General features: G+C 38.0%; 1 protein-coding gene across 3 annotated transcripts in view; it reads right to left on the bottom strand.

The window, feature by feature from the left end:
* Positions 1–18,238, bottom strand: part of LOC5568472 (ATP-dependent 6-phosphofructokinase) — a 55,495-nt gene that overhangs the window by 9,838 nt on the left and 27,419 nt on the right. For 2 of the 3 annotated variants that reach the window (XM_001652250.2, XM_021840315.1), the window contains exons 5-7: positions 2,129–2,317; positions 1,004–2,066; positions 724–946 (exon numbers count right to left, since the gene is read on the bottom strand). In XM_001652250.2, the coding sequence (XP_001652300.1) occupies positions 724–946; positions 1,004–2,066; positions 2,129–2,317 (1,475 nt within the window). Of the gene's footprint in view, positions 1–723; positions 947–1,003; positions 2,067–2,128; positions 2,318–15,982; positions 16,092–18,238 lie in introns of all 3 variants that reach the window. The other variant, XM_021840314.1, reaches the window with a different exon arrangement.

The raw sequence follows: 18,238 nt of genomic DNA, 5'->3' as shown, positions 1-18,238 counted from the left end.
AAGAAATCTCAAATTCCTCTCCTAATAAAGCATTCATAAACGTAATTATCGGACGACGAGATTGGAAGCATCCTGTTTATAGAGAAACTTAAAAGTAGATGGAGTACCGTGTACCTTTTAATTCCGGTCCTAAATGCTTATCTTTGACAGATACGCGTATTTCGACTACCACTTGCAGTCTTCTTCAGTGTCAGTTACTCCTATCCACTTTGGATACGGATACGAGTAACTGACACTGAAGAAGACTGCAAGTGGTAGTCGAAATACGCGTATCTGTCAAAGATAAGCATTTAGGAGCGGAATTAAAAGGTACACGGTACTCCATCTACTTTTAAGTTTCTCTATTTGAGATTCTGCTCAGAGGATTCGAACATTCATTAAAGAGCATCCTGTTTCTCAGTTAGGATGTGACGCCAAAAGGAAAGAGGACATAGCTGAAAATTTATACAGTAAACTCTCCATAACTCGATATTGAAGGGACCATCGAGTTACAGAACACAAAACCAGTGCAACTGCGATCCAAGGGACCATCATGTTAGCCATGAAAACCAACATTTACTATGTTCTCTAATTCGATATCTAGATACGGAATATAGAGTAAGAGAGAATTGTTCGTATTTTAAAATTGTGTAAGCTTCCTTCTACGTACTTCAATTTTGTAAAACAATGTGCAAATCATTGACCATGCACAAATATGAGCCCTCTGAATATCGAACTACTTACTCGAAGTTGGTCTCCGCGATCAGGTCCTTGAGGGGCGAGAATTTGTACTGACGGCGAACCAATCCCAACAGGCAGGCCGTATCGGGACTCTTGGCGCAGATGCTACCGTCGGGTTGGGTGTTGGCCTTCAGCTGCTCCACCAGCCACTCAACGCACTTGGCCGCCATCTTGGTACCCATGTTACGATCGAAGGGCGTCGGTGAGCCACCCTGTTGCATGTGACCTACGAAGGAGAAATTAAATTACGTCTCTTCTAGCTCATAAACCTTCAGCAACCTACCCAGCACATTCATTCGGGTGGAGAACAATCCCTTGCCTTCCTCCGAGTACAAACGGTAGATGAACTCGGTGTTGTAGTTGTCGGAAGCCTTCTCATTACGCAGAATCAAACCACGTTGAACGCCGTCGCTCATCTTCGATGCCATGTGGTACACATCCTGCTGCAAGTCCTTGATGGAGAACTTCTCCTCGTAGATGTAGGCAGCATCGGCACCACCAGCCAAACCCGATAAGGTAGCCAAGTAACCGCAGTAGCCGCCCATAGTTTCAATAACGAAGACACGGCGTTTAGTACCCTGAGCCGATTGACGGATGCGGTCACAAATCTCGGTGATTTCATTCAGACCGGTATCGGCACCTAGAGAGAACTCTGTTCCAGGAACGTTGTTGGAAATGGTCGATGGAATAACCACGATAGGGATGCAGAACTCCTTGTAGTTATCGCGTTGATCTGCCAACTGTCCAGCAGCATGGTAGGCTTCAAATCCGCCGATGATGAGAAGGGCCTGGATGCCATGTTCCTTCAGACGGGCTGCAACTTCCTTGAATTTTCCCTCTGGAAGGGTACGCTTGGTACCTAGGAAAGCACCACCCTGTCCGACCCAGCCAGTCACGTCGGACCATCCCATGTTCTTGATGTTTCCGGCAACCAAACCTTCGATACCGTCGTGAATACCCATCACGGAGTCACCTCGGTAGATACAGTTCCTCACGAATGATCGAACAGCAGCGTTCATACCGCAAGCTGGGGCACCAATGTGCATCACGGCCATGGTGTATCCACCGACTCCACGACCTTGGGAATCGAAAGCCTCCTTCGGTGGCTTCAGGCGGGTCAACATCTTGTAGGTCTCCAAGTTTCTGGCGAAGGAGCGACCACGAAGTTCAACGGCCATTTCCCAGTTTTTGTCAGCCATGGCTTGGGCGACGGCTTTGGTGCGCTGGACACATTCCATGAGTGGGACTCGCACGGCTTGGTTTCCGTCCAACGATACGACGCACGGTTCGGTTTTGTCGTCCGCTTCCATCAGCGCCAGCACTGCTTCAGCACCCATGCGGCAACCCTGAAAGGAATGGAGGCAATCATTCTCCAAATACAGTGATTTGAACACTTCGGTTAACTCACCAGTACGCGATCGAACGCACTCGGGTTACCTCCGCGCTGCACATGACCCAGCACCGTAATCCTGGTGTCCTGGTGCAGCTTGTCGACCACCACCTGTTTGACCTTTTCGGCCGTGATGGGCTGACCCTCGCGATCGATGGCACCCTCCGATACGATGATAATGTTCAATCTTTGACCGGCGGAGCGCTCCTGCAAGGTGATAAGCGTTGCAGCGGGAGAACACGAAGAGCAAAACACAAACGATAGATTAGCTTTTATCGGTCAAATGACGGGTTTTTATTTTTGGGAGCAGGTGGATACAATCTGTCCGCAGGGCTGTACAATGTACAGAGAGCGGGATTTCGCGGAAAGGTATTTTAGTAAGCTATGTTCATACTAAGCAACTATGGATGTGGGAGTAAGTGGGTTAGTAAAGGAATACATACAGATAAGAAATGACGAGTCAAATAAATCAGAGAAAGCACAAAGCGGGCGATGGTTAGGCGAAGAAAAGAAAATCTCTTGATGTGATTGAATTCTATGGTAATTGGTTTTGTATGGTTGAAGTAATTGTGAATGAATTCCAGTTCTACGGCTTAATAGTAACAATCAATGATGAAGCATGCCTCATGTCTATGATTTATACTTTACTTTGTGAATGAATGCCACAATGAAGATGCTTGTTTGGAAATGTTTTTTTTGTGGTTTATGTAATGGGTATTTTTATTTTGTTCATCTTACTGATATGGTTTTTGTCAGCTGCTTTTGTTCATGTTTCACCCATTTTATTACTCTCTTATATTTTTATTATTTTATTTACATATAATTTTTTTTAACTTTGATTTTGGCAACATGAAATTTTTAGACGTGTTGCCAAAATTGTATGGGCACTATATTAACAATTAAAGTAGGCGTGTGTTATCAAGAAAAACAACAATAACTCCCAAACGGAAAGAGATAGCGAGAGAAGCTATAAAAGTGTTTCGTAGACTACTTTCATTCGGTATCGGAATTGAAAACTCTGGAGTCAGAAAACCAGCTTTCTTTAGACAACTCTATGTCACCATAGGAGAAAAGCTCTAAATTGGAAAAATTGCTGAAGTAAAGCTTATATTTGGGTACAAAATGCGTCGTATTGAAGTGCTTCTTATTGAAATTTTCAGACAATTCGGCTGAGAAAAACTCCCCATGCCAAAGTGAATCATGGAAGTGCCTAAGTAGTTCGGCAGCCTACCATAATTTCTAGAAATTGGAAAGTTAGTTATATCATTTCTATGAATTTGTGGACCACCCTAATTTCCAATAACATCAAACAAAGGGCCTAACTAATACAAACAACTTTTAATTTAACTTTGGTCAAATGTCTCATTTAAAAGCTAAAAACGCATCGTTCCATGGAAAACTGCTTTCTGGACCATAGTGCATTGAGCTTAATCTACAAATTAGCACAAAAAAGTTCTTGAGTTCTGTCCTCGTTGGTTTCAGACGTGACGTATTAAATATTATATTGGTCAGTCACAGAACTCGACCATATTCGTTTTGCAGTCAATTTTGCACATGGTTTCATGGTTGCATGGTAGAGTAAGTGTTTTCTATAGAAAAATCAATTATTTTGACTCAAGTATATTTTTGAAAATGGCCAATATATTTTTTGGATGCAAATCCTAATTCCGAAATTGTTGATTTAAGATAAAAATGTTCTATTAAGAATTTACCAAAATACCATTTGAACTTGATGGAGAATCGCGAATAACTAATTAAAATGGCCTATTTATTGACATTGAACAATATACAATTTGGAAATGGCTACTTCTAGTGAGGTGATCATGATGGTCATTATGGTTTAGAATAATTTCAAGATTCTTATTCCCTCCCCTTGGTTATGCGACCTTGCCGCGATGGGAGGGCATAATCCATTAGCCCATATGATGGAAACCAAAGGCGTAACCTGTAGTGGTGGTATCACATTTTGGCATTTTTTGCTTAAAGCCGCGTCATAATTCATATGGCATAGACGCAATAATATCTCGGATGTGATCCAACGGACATTCTGCGTCATTGATAGAATTGATGCCCATTTCAAATAATTAATCTATTCGAAGTGGACATTAATACTATTGGTGACGTTCAGTTTGCCTTTTGCTAACCAGAATGATCCGTAGCCACTCTTACTATTAGCTAGCTAGATACATCGTTATCATATACGACGTAGGGAATACTTAGGAACTCTTAGGAAAATGACTAGTAGATTCACTGAGTAGAAATAAGTGGCGACAATCTTATTTTAATATGGTTTTTACATTGCCATAATGAGAAATGCCTCTTTGTAACAGCGGTATAAATAATCTAATTCCAGCTTCATTTTCGCAAAATTTACAAGTAGAAAGTAGGCGTTGTGAAGCATTGCATTTGCCACCGAAAAGTGAATCTTGTAGGAGACTGTAATACAAGCTTAAGGTAACTTTACTCTTCAAAATTCACTATAAAAATGACTATGGAAAGTAAGACGCTGAGATCGATCATTAGGGTACACTTGCTAGTTTCGAAAAATTGTTGAACAGACAAGGAAAGCGACTTTTTTCTTTAAGGATATATGAACGTAATGACCAATAAATACTTTTAACAACAAAAAATGAAAATAAGGCTAAGTAGCCCGTCATTCGTTTTGGCAACAATGATGGCTTTTCAGCTTGCATTTCAAAGTGATAAAACTCAGTCTTGATAGTTTATATTGACTTGAAAAAGTATCACAGTACGCGCTAACATGCATAAAGTATGCTGATACTTTTTCAGCTGTGCCAGTACAAAACCAATTGATTTTCTTTGATTCGAAATCGTGAGATGAATTAGCAACAATCATCAACGACGCGTACAAATTTCAATGACGGCCTACTTCGCCTTAACTAGAACTACTACTAAACAGCCTAATTTTGTTAAGACTTGACGACACTTGACATTTAAGACTCTAATCTTACGTAAAAGACAATAGTAATCAGAATAGCACTTGTATGACAAATTATTCAAAACCATTTCGACTAGACAGTATTAGACAGTATTAATGCACTACTATTTCAAACAAATTCTACACTACTATTTCAAACAAATTCTAATGGAGCTGCTGATTTTCATAATGCTTCCTTTTCTCAGAAGCAAGGGAATATGGGTACTTTTCAAAAACTACCACGTCACAATACTAATAAAAAACAGTGTTCATGTGGGCGCCATTGCCTAGTCCGTCTGAGTATTGGTCCTGGTAGAGGGGAAACTTGGCAAAAGCCAGACCGAGGGTTCAGCCTTGACAAGTTTAGCTGTCAGGCAGCTCCAACTGAATACCATACAAAAAAAAAAGAATAATTTCAAGATTCTTATTGTACCATCAGAACGTATTTATTTTAACAAAAACCGAAATTTTGAAAGTCTACCAAAAGTTGTTCTTGAAAAACCATTTTTTCTGATTTCTCCATTTTGAAACTTTGTCTCAAACATCTGTTACCTATCAAGATTCTATGGTGAACATTTAAAAGATATTAAAAATATTTTTTCAGTGTATATGTTGTACTTGTTCCTTACAACTTCTTCATAGAACATTTTTCTCTAAAATCTACAATTTCGGAGCTGGCATTTTTCTATGGAAAACACTTATTCAACCATACCAAAAACATGTGCAAAATTTTTGGATGGAATTCGTCATGTCTTCAGAGATGTTTGTAATTGAGTTTTGCATATTTAAAGAAAATAAGTTGAATATAATGGTTCTTCTTCTACTCATTGTTGGCATAACATCCCCACTGGAAAAGTGTCCGCGTTAAAAAACAATGTTCGAAGTGATCTTCCACAGTTATTAACTGAGAGCTTTCTTTACCGAAGTTGTCATTTTCGCATTCATATATTGTCTAGTAAACTCTACCATTAGTCTGATTCCCAACAGTTTTCAAATCGTGCTCCGCGGAACACTTGCCTTATTGTCACATTTTGATTCTGTAATAGTATAGCTTGCTCAATCAAATGAAAAAGTCTTCCTAGTTTAGAGTTAAAAGTTTTAAATAAAATTAAAATTATTGAAAGATTGATCAACATAAACCTTACTTCAATGTTTTCATAGAAATTATACAATTAATTTAAGTAGAGATGGGCAAAACAGTTCTTTTCAATGAACAGTTCCCGTTCGTTAGGTTCTTGATAGTGAACTAGTTCTTTTGAACCGTTCTTTCGTTCTTAAAAAAATCTTTTTATTTTCACCCTTAAAATAATGTATTTATTACGACTCATGAAAGACTTTTTTAGTCAACGCTGGAATTTTCTGCTAAATTATGATTCTATTATCAATTAGAAAATATTGACTAGAGAATATTGGACGGAATGTAATTATTTTGAAACTAGTAGAACCGATGTATTGTGAAATCTATCTATATAAATAAAAATGGAGTGGTGTTTGTATGTCACGAAATGGCTTGCGAACGAGCCACCAGGTTTTGACAATTCTTTCACTAAAGTGTTCGTGAAGTATTCGGACGTGTTTGTGTGTATGAAAAGTTCAGAATATTCGCCAAGAAAGTCGAAATAACGAAAGTGAACGGAACTATTATTTTGTATAGGACGTTTCATGGCGTTTTTCAACAGCCTACTTGATGGCAAGACGAAGTTTGCCGGGACCACTAGTAAATTATAAAATGAAAAAAAGCTTATTGCTTGCGCTTTCTTTTGCGCGCCAAACCTTGTCCGTCCATATTTAGCCTTATCCAGCTAATCCAAACTAATATTGAATATATACTGCTTCGCTTTAGAAAATGGGTTAACCAACGTGCGGAGTTTGATTTTTGACCAACTTCGCCGCGTCGCAACTCGATTCTAAATAGTGCGCATAATGCACACGGCGGCGGGCATAGATGCGCACTATAGGGAAGTTGGTCGACGCGGCGAAGTTGGTCAAAAATCGAACTTCGCACGTTGGTTCATCCATTTTTAGTCGCGAAGCAGTATATTTGCTCAATGGAAGGGCAAGCTATGCCAACAGCATAATGTAGCGTTCTTCATTCGCTTCGGTTTTCTATGCCGTTCGTTCGGCGAGAACGATGGAAAAATGCATACAGAACGGTTCTCTTCTCCACGTTTGTTGCGTTCGTTCATTTGCAGTTCGCGTTCAGTAAACCGTTCTTGCTGAACTACCGTTCTCAAAAAAGAACTATGGCTCATTCGTTCACCGCAAAGAACTAGTTCTTTCGAACCGTTCGCGAACGGTTTGCCCATCTCTAAATTTAAGCTTGTAAAAAATCATGATTTGAACCAGGGACGAAAATACTCAATCTACCCTCGCCTACATTGATACTTGCTACGTAGAATCTTGTTGATTTTTATTTGTTTTATCCTCGCCTTGACAACACAACAAAGATTGGCAAAACGCTTTCCGCAAGATTGTCAGTTTCCTTTCAACCTGCTGCTACTCAACCGCTTTGTGATAATCGGAATCAAAAAATGATATTCATTCTAAACAGCTTGACTTTTTTATATTCCGCTTAGGGAAGTTGTAATTTTTGCACAAAGCACACTAAAGACGCGTCAACATCATCGATTCCGTGCATCGGATCGTTCATTACCTGTAAAGCAGCATATTTTTTAATTAATATGAGCCTAATTGATAATCAATTTTCTAAAGCTGACACTCTTCTGCTTCTGATAATCAGAAACAGCAGCAACATACGGGCATCGTTGTTTGTTTTCTTCATCTACTTTTGTGCCTTCTTCATTGGTACAATCATATTGGTGGTGGTGCGGTTACTTTGATGGTGGCATAAATGTCAGTGAATTGAGTATAGTGAGCATGATTTTTTCGTCCCTGATTTGAACGGAGTGGTGATACAACAATTTTATGTCAAAAAGTGCTCCGCGAACCAAAGAGGGCGGAAAATTCTGCTATTTAGGTTTATATTTTGAATTAAACATTTTTGTTTGTGATATTTTGTGGTTGTGTTCTTCAGCTGTTGCTGAGGAATCTTATGATGTAATACATCATTTTCATAAAACATTATGACGAAGAGATAGAGGACTAAATACAAAAGTGAGTGCAAATCCGTTCATTCAACTGAATGCATTCAGTGATTGAATGCTGAACGCGTTCTCTCGTGACTCCCAGTTACAAGCGGATTGGTGTTCACTCCACTCTGTGTGGCTTTTGATTTTAGGTTTATCTCAATCATTTGCAATTCTTCGGGATTGCGCTCACGCTAGTAGCGTTCGGCTGTCACTGAATATTCGGTGATAGCAGATACTTTGCTATTTTCATCGGTAGTGCTCGGGCGGGTGAGGGAATGTTCCCATGCTTGGTCACGACACCGTCATTCATAGAATAAGCTATCAGTTGTTCTTGATTGGCTCGTAATATGGACTATGAGCTTATTCACAAATTTCTTATGATCTCATGATGTTACGGCTCACACAAAAGTTGTAGAACTTTCATACAATAAGCGTTACGAGGGATTGGGTGAGGGCCGAAAATGGTCATTTTTGGCGATATGAAATATGCGAATGAACCCTATAGTGATTTACATATTAACTTCAAATGGTGCCAACCGTAACGCTGGTGTCTCCTTTCGTAATGCGTTACGAGCTTCAGACCAACTATTGAACACTAGTCCTAACTACTTCGAACGAACAAAATACTGTCCTTGTTTGCATGGTCGCATAACCAGTTGTAAGGAAAATTATTTTAAATGTTTTTAGGAGTATTCTTACATCTGTTTACGATTTTTGTTAAATAATCTGTTCAAAAGATGACTGAGAAAACCTTCTTTAGTCCTTCTATGCTTTTAGAATTGAGAAACGCACAGATCATTTGGTCGGTGTTCAGACTGACCGGACTAGATGATATTTTGACATTGTAGAGATGAGTTACCGAATCCATTGATTCTGATTGCCATTTTGTTACAAACTTTTCATCAAATAGGCATGCTTCAATATACCAGCAAATATTGCGAATATATCGTTATTTCGAATGATATCCGGATATTGCCCTGAAAGGTGTAAACAACACTTGGTTCAGTCTGACGTGGGAGGGAGGCACCGATTCTACACACGAAATATGACATGATTTTTTTTTTCAAACTGCAAGAAAACTCCAGCTTGCCAACGACAATGAAATGATGCGTATTTAAGTGCTTTATATTCAATCAGAATAAAAGGTGCTATCGTGACATTACTTTTGAATAGGCATGAATAGCTTATCAATCGATTTTTTGTCACATTTGTTGAAATGCCAAAAAATGTTTTGATCAATTACGCACTTTTTCAAAGTTTGTCCATTGTTTGAGATCCGGGCTCACAGTGACAGTTCGTGACAGCAGAATCTCGGCTCACTATAGGCCTATTCACATGACGTCTCAAATCAGCTGATCGGGAAGCACTTTGACAGTTCTTCTATGAAAATGACAAGCCCGTGTTAGCACCGGACCTCCACCGATGTAAACAAATGCATAGACGGATCTGTCACATGAAAAGGCCTATGACGTACAGAAATTTCGTATCGGTTTCTCCCTCCCAGAGTCTGACTAAACAGTGGCCATTTCTCGAAAACTTGTTCAAATAGTCTCAAGTCAAAAAAGTGAATGAACTTACTTCATTGATTCTACGTGTGTCGCAGGCGAAATTCCACATGTTCTGCTCCTACCCAACTAGATTTTTCACTTTTAGAACGTTTAATTTCCGGATTTACAAAACGACGAAAGTAAGATTTTCAACTTTCGCAACCTAACCACTACTTTCGCCGCCCCGCTGTATAGAGAGACAAAGTGACTTAACCACGAATCAAAACAAAACACTACTTGAGCCGATTTTACACTGGTAGAAAAACGTCGAAAGTAACTGTATGGAACGGCTTATCATTTTGTTATAATTATTTTTGTTGAAAATAATAGAAACTACCTAGTTTTTCAACGTGATCTGATTGTATGCAAAATTTGAGCGATGTACACGGCGAAAAAATGTTAAAAAGGTGATTCATTTTAAAACAGTTTTAGAAGACAGGTTGTGATTCTTCTCAATTAGTTTTCTCAAAACCGTATGAAAGTTACTTACGTCGATTTGAAAAAGTAATCGAGATTTGATGCGACAAAATAGGGTAAATGATGGCTTCGGCACCCTGAGGGTATTTTCGGCAGCACTAACTTATCGTCCTTGTTAAAATGTATCTACGGAACAAGAGTTACCTTCAATTTACTCAATATATTCCTTGAACTATAATCTTCCATGTAAACCTCATCTTTGACAAAAATATTATAGAACATGAGTTTTATCATTTAATGAAATAAATGCTTACGAAATTTTCGTCATTCGTGAGCTGCCGAATAAAACAACACAAGAACAGCTAAAGAAAAACTCACCACTTTGAAAGGTCCAATTCTCCGCTCCAGTACCAATTTGTCACAAAAGCTACGCACCGATCACTCATGCACTATTAAACTTTTGATTTGTCTATAAAGCACTCGAAAATACTGAATTTTTATGCTTCAAATCACAAATTAAAATTAATGCACTTTGCTTTCCTCGGCAATCACTTTTTGTTACGGGAATAGTTTGCCAGAAAACCATATTCAATTGCGGTGTATTTTTTATTCACAATTTAAATTTATTGAAAAAATCGAACACAACTAATTAATTCATTGGAATTAGGCAACAAAGCATGTATTGGTAATAATTGAGCCTTTAAATACTTTCCTTATCTGAAGATCGTAGCGCATAAACTTCAATATACTGAGAAACATATAAAGTATACGTCTTTCAATAGGTAAACTATTTTGGCAACACTCCTGTTGTTCTACAGGCAATCAGAGGATGATGTTTTTGTGCCAAGTCATAAGTGCATTGATTTGCAAAGGGCCTAATCTGATTTTCTCATACACTGATAATAAAATGAACGTAAAAAAAAACGTAAAATTGCATGCATAATTTTCAATTTTGCGTTACCTTTTAGCGATTTTTTGCGCATAGATACTAGGGTGCGGCTTATTTTCCAAAAGTTCTCAAAACCAAAAATTCGTGTGCTCTTGTGAATTTAAATCATATTAGAAGAGAAACCGCAAAGATTGAGCCAAAAACATTAGGATTTATATATTTATTTATTCACCGTCTTTGACTACAGGTCACACAGACTGAAATCTTAATATTATGTACTTTACTTAAATTCTATCTCTTATCCTATTAACAATTTAGAGGTGGCGCATGCATCTTGAAGGTGAATTTTCAAGTTATAAAAATGGCAGTGAAGTCACTATAACTTCGGTTATTTCTCACCAATTTCAAAACTTTTAGCACCATTATTTTCAAAATTAAATTTATGAAAACTTTGTAGAACATCAAATTTGTCTTAAATCGAAACAAGTCTTTGTTGAAAGTAGCTTTCTCGAAATTTTTCTTCATTTTACTGGAAAATTCATATTTGTTTGACCATAACTTCATAAATACTCAACCTATTTCAAATATTTGAACAGTCGAAGCTTGATATAACGACATGGCAAGGGAGCGTCGTAATAGATAAATGTCGTTATAGAGAATAGTGATAACATTAAAATCTATTTCAAGGGACCGAAAAATGTCGTCATAGAGAGCTTTTGTCGCTATTAAAGTGGTCGTTATAACAAGCTTCGACTGTACATGTTTTTGAAGCAAAAAAAAATTGTTTTCATTCTGTTCATACAACATATGTTTCTAAAAAATGGTTTTGGCTTAGTTTTGTAACAAAAACTACCCAAAAATATAATATTTAAAAAAAAAATCGAATTTCTTTGGATTATTTATGTTTTCTTTCGCCAAAAAATACATTTTTCTTTTAAAACTTGTGTTTATAAAGCATTTTGTTTTAATTACAAGTTTCTAAACCATGCAAAGAGATTTGGAATCTGTAGAGTATTAATGAAGTTATGGTCAAACAAAGATATTATTTTAGTAAAATGAGGAAACATTTGGAGTATACTACTTTTTATTGAAACTAGTTTTGGTTTTACACAAATTTGATATTCTACAAAGTTTTCATAAATTAAGTTTTTAAGAAAATGGTGCTGAAAATTTCAAAATTGGTTAGAAATTACAGAAGTTATGGTGACTTCACTGAACGCCATTTTTTATAATTTGAAAATTTACCTTCAAGACGCCGGCTTCCCTCTAAATCTTAATATTTTTAGCTCAAACTTTGAGGTTTCTCTTCTAATATGATTCAAATTCATAACAGTACAAGAATTGTTGGTTTTGAGAGGTTTAGAAAAATAAGCCGCACCCTTATAAACAATAGTGTGAGTAGCAAATAGGGGCATGCAATTAACCCATTCAAACGCAACTCTGAAATTCAAGTAATCCGATAATCGTGTTCTGTGGATTTTTCTTACAGAGCACAATATTATGAATCAATTAACCATGACGTCACGCTGCAACTTCTAGGCTGGATTCGCACTTGCTGCAAGACCATGACATGGCAATTTTTACAGCCGAAATGCTGCCATAGTGAGATTGAATACAAAAATATTCGATAAAATAAATGATAACGAAATTATGCAGCGTCCATATATGACATAACGTAAAAATGTACAATTTTCGACCATTCCCCTTTCCGCAACCCAGCCAACAAATATGTTCACATAACTGAGACTGCAAGTGATGAAAGTGAACACTTATTCGGTAGAAACAAATTGTATAAAATGCACGAATTCCCTCTATTCGCACAAATCTGGAGGCCATATACGTACATCTTAGAGAATTTATCATGGTCAACACAACTTCAGACAATTTGATTTAGCGTTCACTGTAATTTCATGTATGATTGTGTATTGCAGTTTATATGACTTAATGTTTACAAACAAATATAATAAATAGAAAAAAAATATCGCGAGATGAGCCTCGAACCTCTGACCCGTAGATCACTAGTCAGATACGCTACCACTATGCCGCACAGTCTTAGTTGCTGGACTCGGACTTTTAGCAAATATAAATGAAACACTGTAGAGCATCATGTTCGAATGTAATCGAACTTAATTGTCATTTTGCAAATGAGCCAGTGCAACACGGAAGGCTTCAAGTTTTATCGAATTACGGTTTGCAGTTGAAACGAAGTGCAGCAATTTATTGAAGACATCGTACGGAAATACTTATGCAACGTGATGACATTGTGTTTCTGTTGAACAGTGATGTTCTTTTAACCGGTAAGTCAATTTGTTCATAAATTCCATTTTTTATGTTTATGTTGCGTTCGGCGATGTGCCCTGTATGATTTTATACCTACATCAGATGAACTCATATGTAATCTCACATTGATGATTATAATAGAGTCATACCAAGTGAAAAAGAAATCGTAATGGAATGACAGTTTGAAGTTACATATTTGGTCAGATTAAAGTGGAATTCTATAAGCTGCAAATTCAAGTCAGATGAAATTGATGACTTCATTAACGATTTCAATCAATTAAGTTTTGAATCATATACAATTCCAACGAAAATTGTACATTTATACAATTTGAAATGAACATCCTTATATGATCTCTGGTTTGCTGGGAACGGTCTTTGCATGAAAAAATAAATTTTGTGTTTGAACCGCAACGTTTGAGCTTACTCCCCCTATCCCTAGAGCGTTACGTAATTTGTGGACGGCGCCTTATTCTGCATAAATTAGTGGCGTTGTGTATTCAATTTGACTCTCTGCGATCCTGCATTGCATAACTGCAATTCTGTTCTCAGTGTAGTCTGTATTTTTCTGGCCCTTTCAACGAATAGAACATAACGAGTGACGTTTAATTTCAGGATTTGTCAACAAATACGAAATGTTACCAATACATCTAGAAAGATTCGCGAATTAGGCGAAACTGACAAAATGTACACAATATATGAAAATATAGCGTTGAAATTGTAGCTAAATTGTCTATTCACTGCACTTGAACTTTTCCCCTATCGATAACTTAACTATTCAAAAAACGCAAATTTGTAGAAGACGAAACTTCACCTCATGCCAAACCACACACTTTATTGGTTACGCCTGTGTTTTTGTTTATCAAAGTGATGGGCGCATCTGAAATCGAAATCAAAACACGGCGAGAGTGAACGGCGACACTGCAAACAAAAAATAAACAAGGCGTACATGGCGGGCTTAATTGAAACCAGAATGTAAACACGGCGCAAAAGTAATAGGCGACACTGAAAATAATATCGATTACAGGCTCATAACATTGGGCGATACTGGCATTCTCGAGTACGTTTTAGGCGAAACATTTAAAGATTTTTTGAGTACGAAATAGCTAGGGGTATTGTAGGAGATGTGTGTGGTATTGATGAGGATTTTAAAACTAGGTTTATGAAAACTGTTTTAAAGTGAAAATGTTAAAGTTTGAGTATATTTTCTCCAATTGGGATTTAAAATTGCACATGAGAATTTCATTGATTATTTTCTCATTGTTATTGATTTGTCAGATAGGCCCTAATCGCGAATTCCTCTAGACATGAACTAGTTTTTGCGCAGTTTTGGATTGCCGAAGTGAACATTTTTGTTGCCGACAATATTAATTGCATTGCCGATAAAAGAACAAGTGCCTCGTGACTTTGATGAGGAAAATAGAAGATTAAGAGAATAAAATAGTGTTTTGTGTATAATAATTAACAAATGAAGAGTGCTCAAGTGTAGTTGTTGCGTAAAATTGCCCTCTTAAAAGTTCAGCTGCTTAGGCTGCCGACAATACGTAAGCTCCCCTAGTTAACTTGTGAAAGATTGAAAGAAATGTTTGCCCTTAAAACAGTTTCAAAACCATTAATAAACCTGACATATTATTTGGGGATCCCGACTTTTACAGATGCCAATAATGATCTTTAAATACAAAATAATTTTGAAGATACTTTCTGAGACCATTTCGAAGTTCAAATCATAGTTGACAGGATGGAAATTTTAAATATATTTTTATTCTTCACGCTCAAAAAAGCATTCTGGAAAACGTGAACTGTCAAAAATACACCGTGAACTACCATCATGTTTACATGGACGTTCTCGGAACTAGGTAACGAGCTCATACATACATGATCTAGTTCACGGAGTATTTTTGCTTGTTGACGAGTTCACGACTGCTGTTCACGGATACGAGAACGGTTTTTTTCTGTGTTGGTATGAATATAAAATGATAAAAATTAAAAACGGGCGACACATGAACAATATTTAGCAGAGCTCGATTTACAATAGCGACTGAGATGATGTTTCCATGAATGTAATGATTTATATGTCACACATGTCTTGGGGTGAATCTTACTGAACTACAACTCACGAATTGGGCTACTGTACTCTACTGTTACAATGTTTTTTTTTTTTCAAATCCCGATAGCTACGCAGTCATTAGTTCGCGTTCATGTGTAACACCACCAACCAGGACGAGAATGATATAAGTACAGCCGATTTGTCTTCAGTTGAGAACAATACACAGATGAATTCCATTGTACAGATGTACCGGGTTTGTGGAGATTTTTTTAATTTTTTAAAAAAAGTTTATAATTTAATTTTAGTAGGTATCTACAACCGCACAACTGTATAGATTTGGTTGGGAAACCAACCGGGGTTAAGAGAGGGTCATCTGAATCCGATATCTTCCACCATAAACCATTTTTGTGCAGTCAACTCTCCCGGGAAAGATTTGTAATGATATCAACAGTGAATTTCCGGAAATGAATATTCCTAACATATTGAAACAATGGTTATTTTTACGAATTACGTTAGAATAGTATTGGGAGAGTTGACTGTGAAACATTACCCACAAGAGAACTACACAAACAAAAACGTATTGGAACTAAAGTATAAAACAATAGGAAGACGAAGCGTTACCCGGGGGGCTGATTCCCCTACATTTTGGGGAAGGCGGGACTGCGTACCTGTAGGATTTTTTTACACAACTTTTCGGGCCAATTGTTCGGGACTGGATCTTCCGGTATGAACACAAAGTCCGCTTCGCATGCTAACGCGGCCATAATGGCCAAGTAACTACAAAAAGGTAACAATAAAATGGTGAGCATGATTCGATGGTATGGGCGAAATGTGAACAGAACATAATATAAATGCATAAATTGGTAACAGGATCATTTGAACCGATAACATGGAAAGGGAAATCAAACAGTTGTTCTTTTGGAATCGTTGCGCGATACTGGAGCGGGATTAGTTTACAGTTGTTCACGTTACTGTCAATTGATAATCACATAAACACATTTGTTTTCACTGCAGGGATCGATATCACCGGGTTGTTGCTAGCACCAAAAGCATATCCAATTATAACTACGGTTGCGACATTTAGGATTTTCCGATTATAACCTGATAAGAGTGCAATGCTAGGATATTGACATTGGTGTGATGTTGTGTGACTGACGTGTGATATGGTTTCCTTAAAACTAATCATTAAGATAATTCAGTACGATAGTAGCTGTATCAGTAATCAATCTGAAAACATTAAACATTCTTAACGAAGCTATTTAGTTAGAGATGCGAGCGTGCAAAACTGTAATTTTGTGAGTGGAGCTGGAGCTTTTCTCGGCGATTTTTTTTTTGTGGCTTTTGATTTCAATGTACACTTATTGGGCGACTTCACCGCAACTGATAATGTCACAAATCCCTTCACAATAGTTATTCGACAAAGGTCAATTCTTGATATACGCTCTGCATTCACACATGTAGAGCAGGTAGAGTAGAACTTAAAAATAGGTTTTGTTTATTTATGTCTGAATGCTGATCATTTCACTAAATCTTAATATCACCCCATGTGCCCTCATGACATTGCGATGGTATACTAGGAAAACTCGGATCAGCAAGACGAATGAGGTAGTATTCCGTACATGTTCACATGTGCGTATGCCTCCGGTGTTTTTCCGATGAAGTGTTGACCTTCAATATTTTGGCTTGAGAATAACTTTCAAATGGTCTACGAATCACCCAAGTAACATTAGTAGTCGCACAACAGTTTATTCAGCTGAAATATGCTTCAGAGTTATTTGCTCAACTCTTGTTCCACTAAAATGTTTGTTGAGCAGGGCGTGCATCAAGCTGGTGTGCCATGAAAGGCATATTTTTTTTATATGCGTGGGTCATTGAATTGAAAAGAAAATTTATTTACATGTACGGTTTTGATTCATATTCCGAACACATAAGGCTAACAGTGACTTAAAATGCATCGGATAGGCATAAATTAGCAGATATTTGTGTAAATTTTAATTTCTTCGCAAAGTATAACTGTTAGCTGTTGGGTGTACCGATAAAAATGTTTATTTAAACTTCATTCTACCGTCTTGACTCATATTCCGAACACTTAAGACCAACAGTGACTTCAACTGCATCGGATAGGCATAAATTAGCAGATATTCGTGTAAATTTAAATTTCTCCGCAAAGTCTAACTGTTAGCTGTTGGGTGTGCCGTTAAAATTGTTTGTTTAAACTTGTTTGCCTTTTCATGTAATTTGGTGACATATTTCAGCGAAACAGGTTAGTAGTGTTTGATCCTTTGGTCGCGTTGCTTGCTCTTGCGGGGGCGAGTGATGCGGGCAGGATCAATCGTGTTGCGCGTCGCTCGCGCGACACGATAGTATATAAGAGCCGCGGATCGCGTGATCGATGTTAGTAGTGTTTGATCCTTTGGTCGCGTTGCTTGCTCTTGCGGGGGCGAGTGATGCGGGCAGGATCAATCGTGTTGCGCGTCGCTCGCGCGACACGATAGTATATAAGAGCCGCGGATCGCGTGATCGATGTTAGTAGTGTTTGATCCTTTGGTCGCGTTGCTTGCTCTTGCGGGGGCGAGTGATGCGGACAGGATCAATCGTGTTGCGCGTCGCTCGCGCGACACGATAGTATATAAGAGCCGCGGATCGCGTGATCGATGTTAGTAGTGTTTGATCCTTTGGTCGCGTTGCTTGCTCTTGCGGGGGCGAGTGATGCGGGCAGGATCAATCGTGTTGCGCGTCGCTCGCGCGACACGATAGTATATAAGAGCCGCGGATCGCGTGATCGATGTTAGTAGTGTTTGATCCTTTGGTCGCGTTGCTTGCTCTTGCGGGGGCGAGTGATGCGGACAGGATCAATCGTGTTGCGCGTCGCTCGCGCGGCACGATAGTATATAAGAGTCGCGGATCGCGTGATTGGTGTTAGT

The sequence above is a fragment of the Aedes aegypti genome, chromosome 2, assembly GCF_002204515.2.
Source record: "Aedes aegypti strain LVP_AGWG chromosome 2, AaegL5.0 Primary Assembly, whole genome shotgun sequence".
Lineage (NCBI taxonomy): Eukaryota > Metazoa > Arthropoda > Insecta > Diptera > Culicidae > Aedes > Aedes aegypti.
Note: the sequence above shows the minus strand (reverse complement) of the source record. Positions and strands in the feature narration are given on the sequence as shown.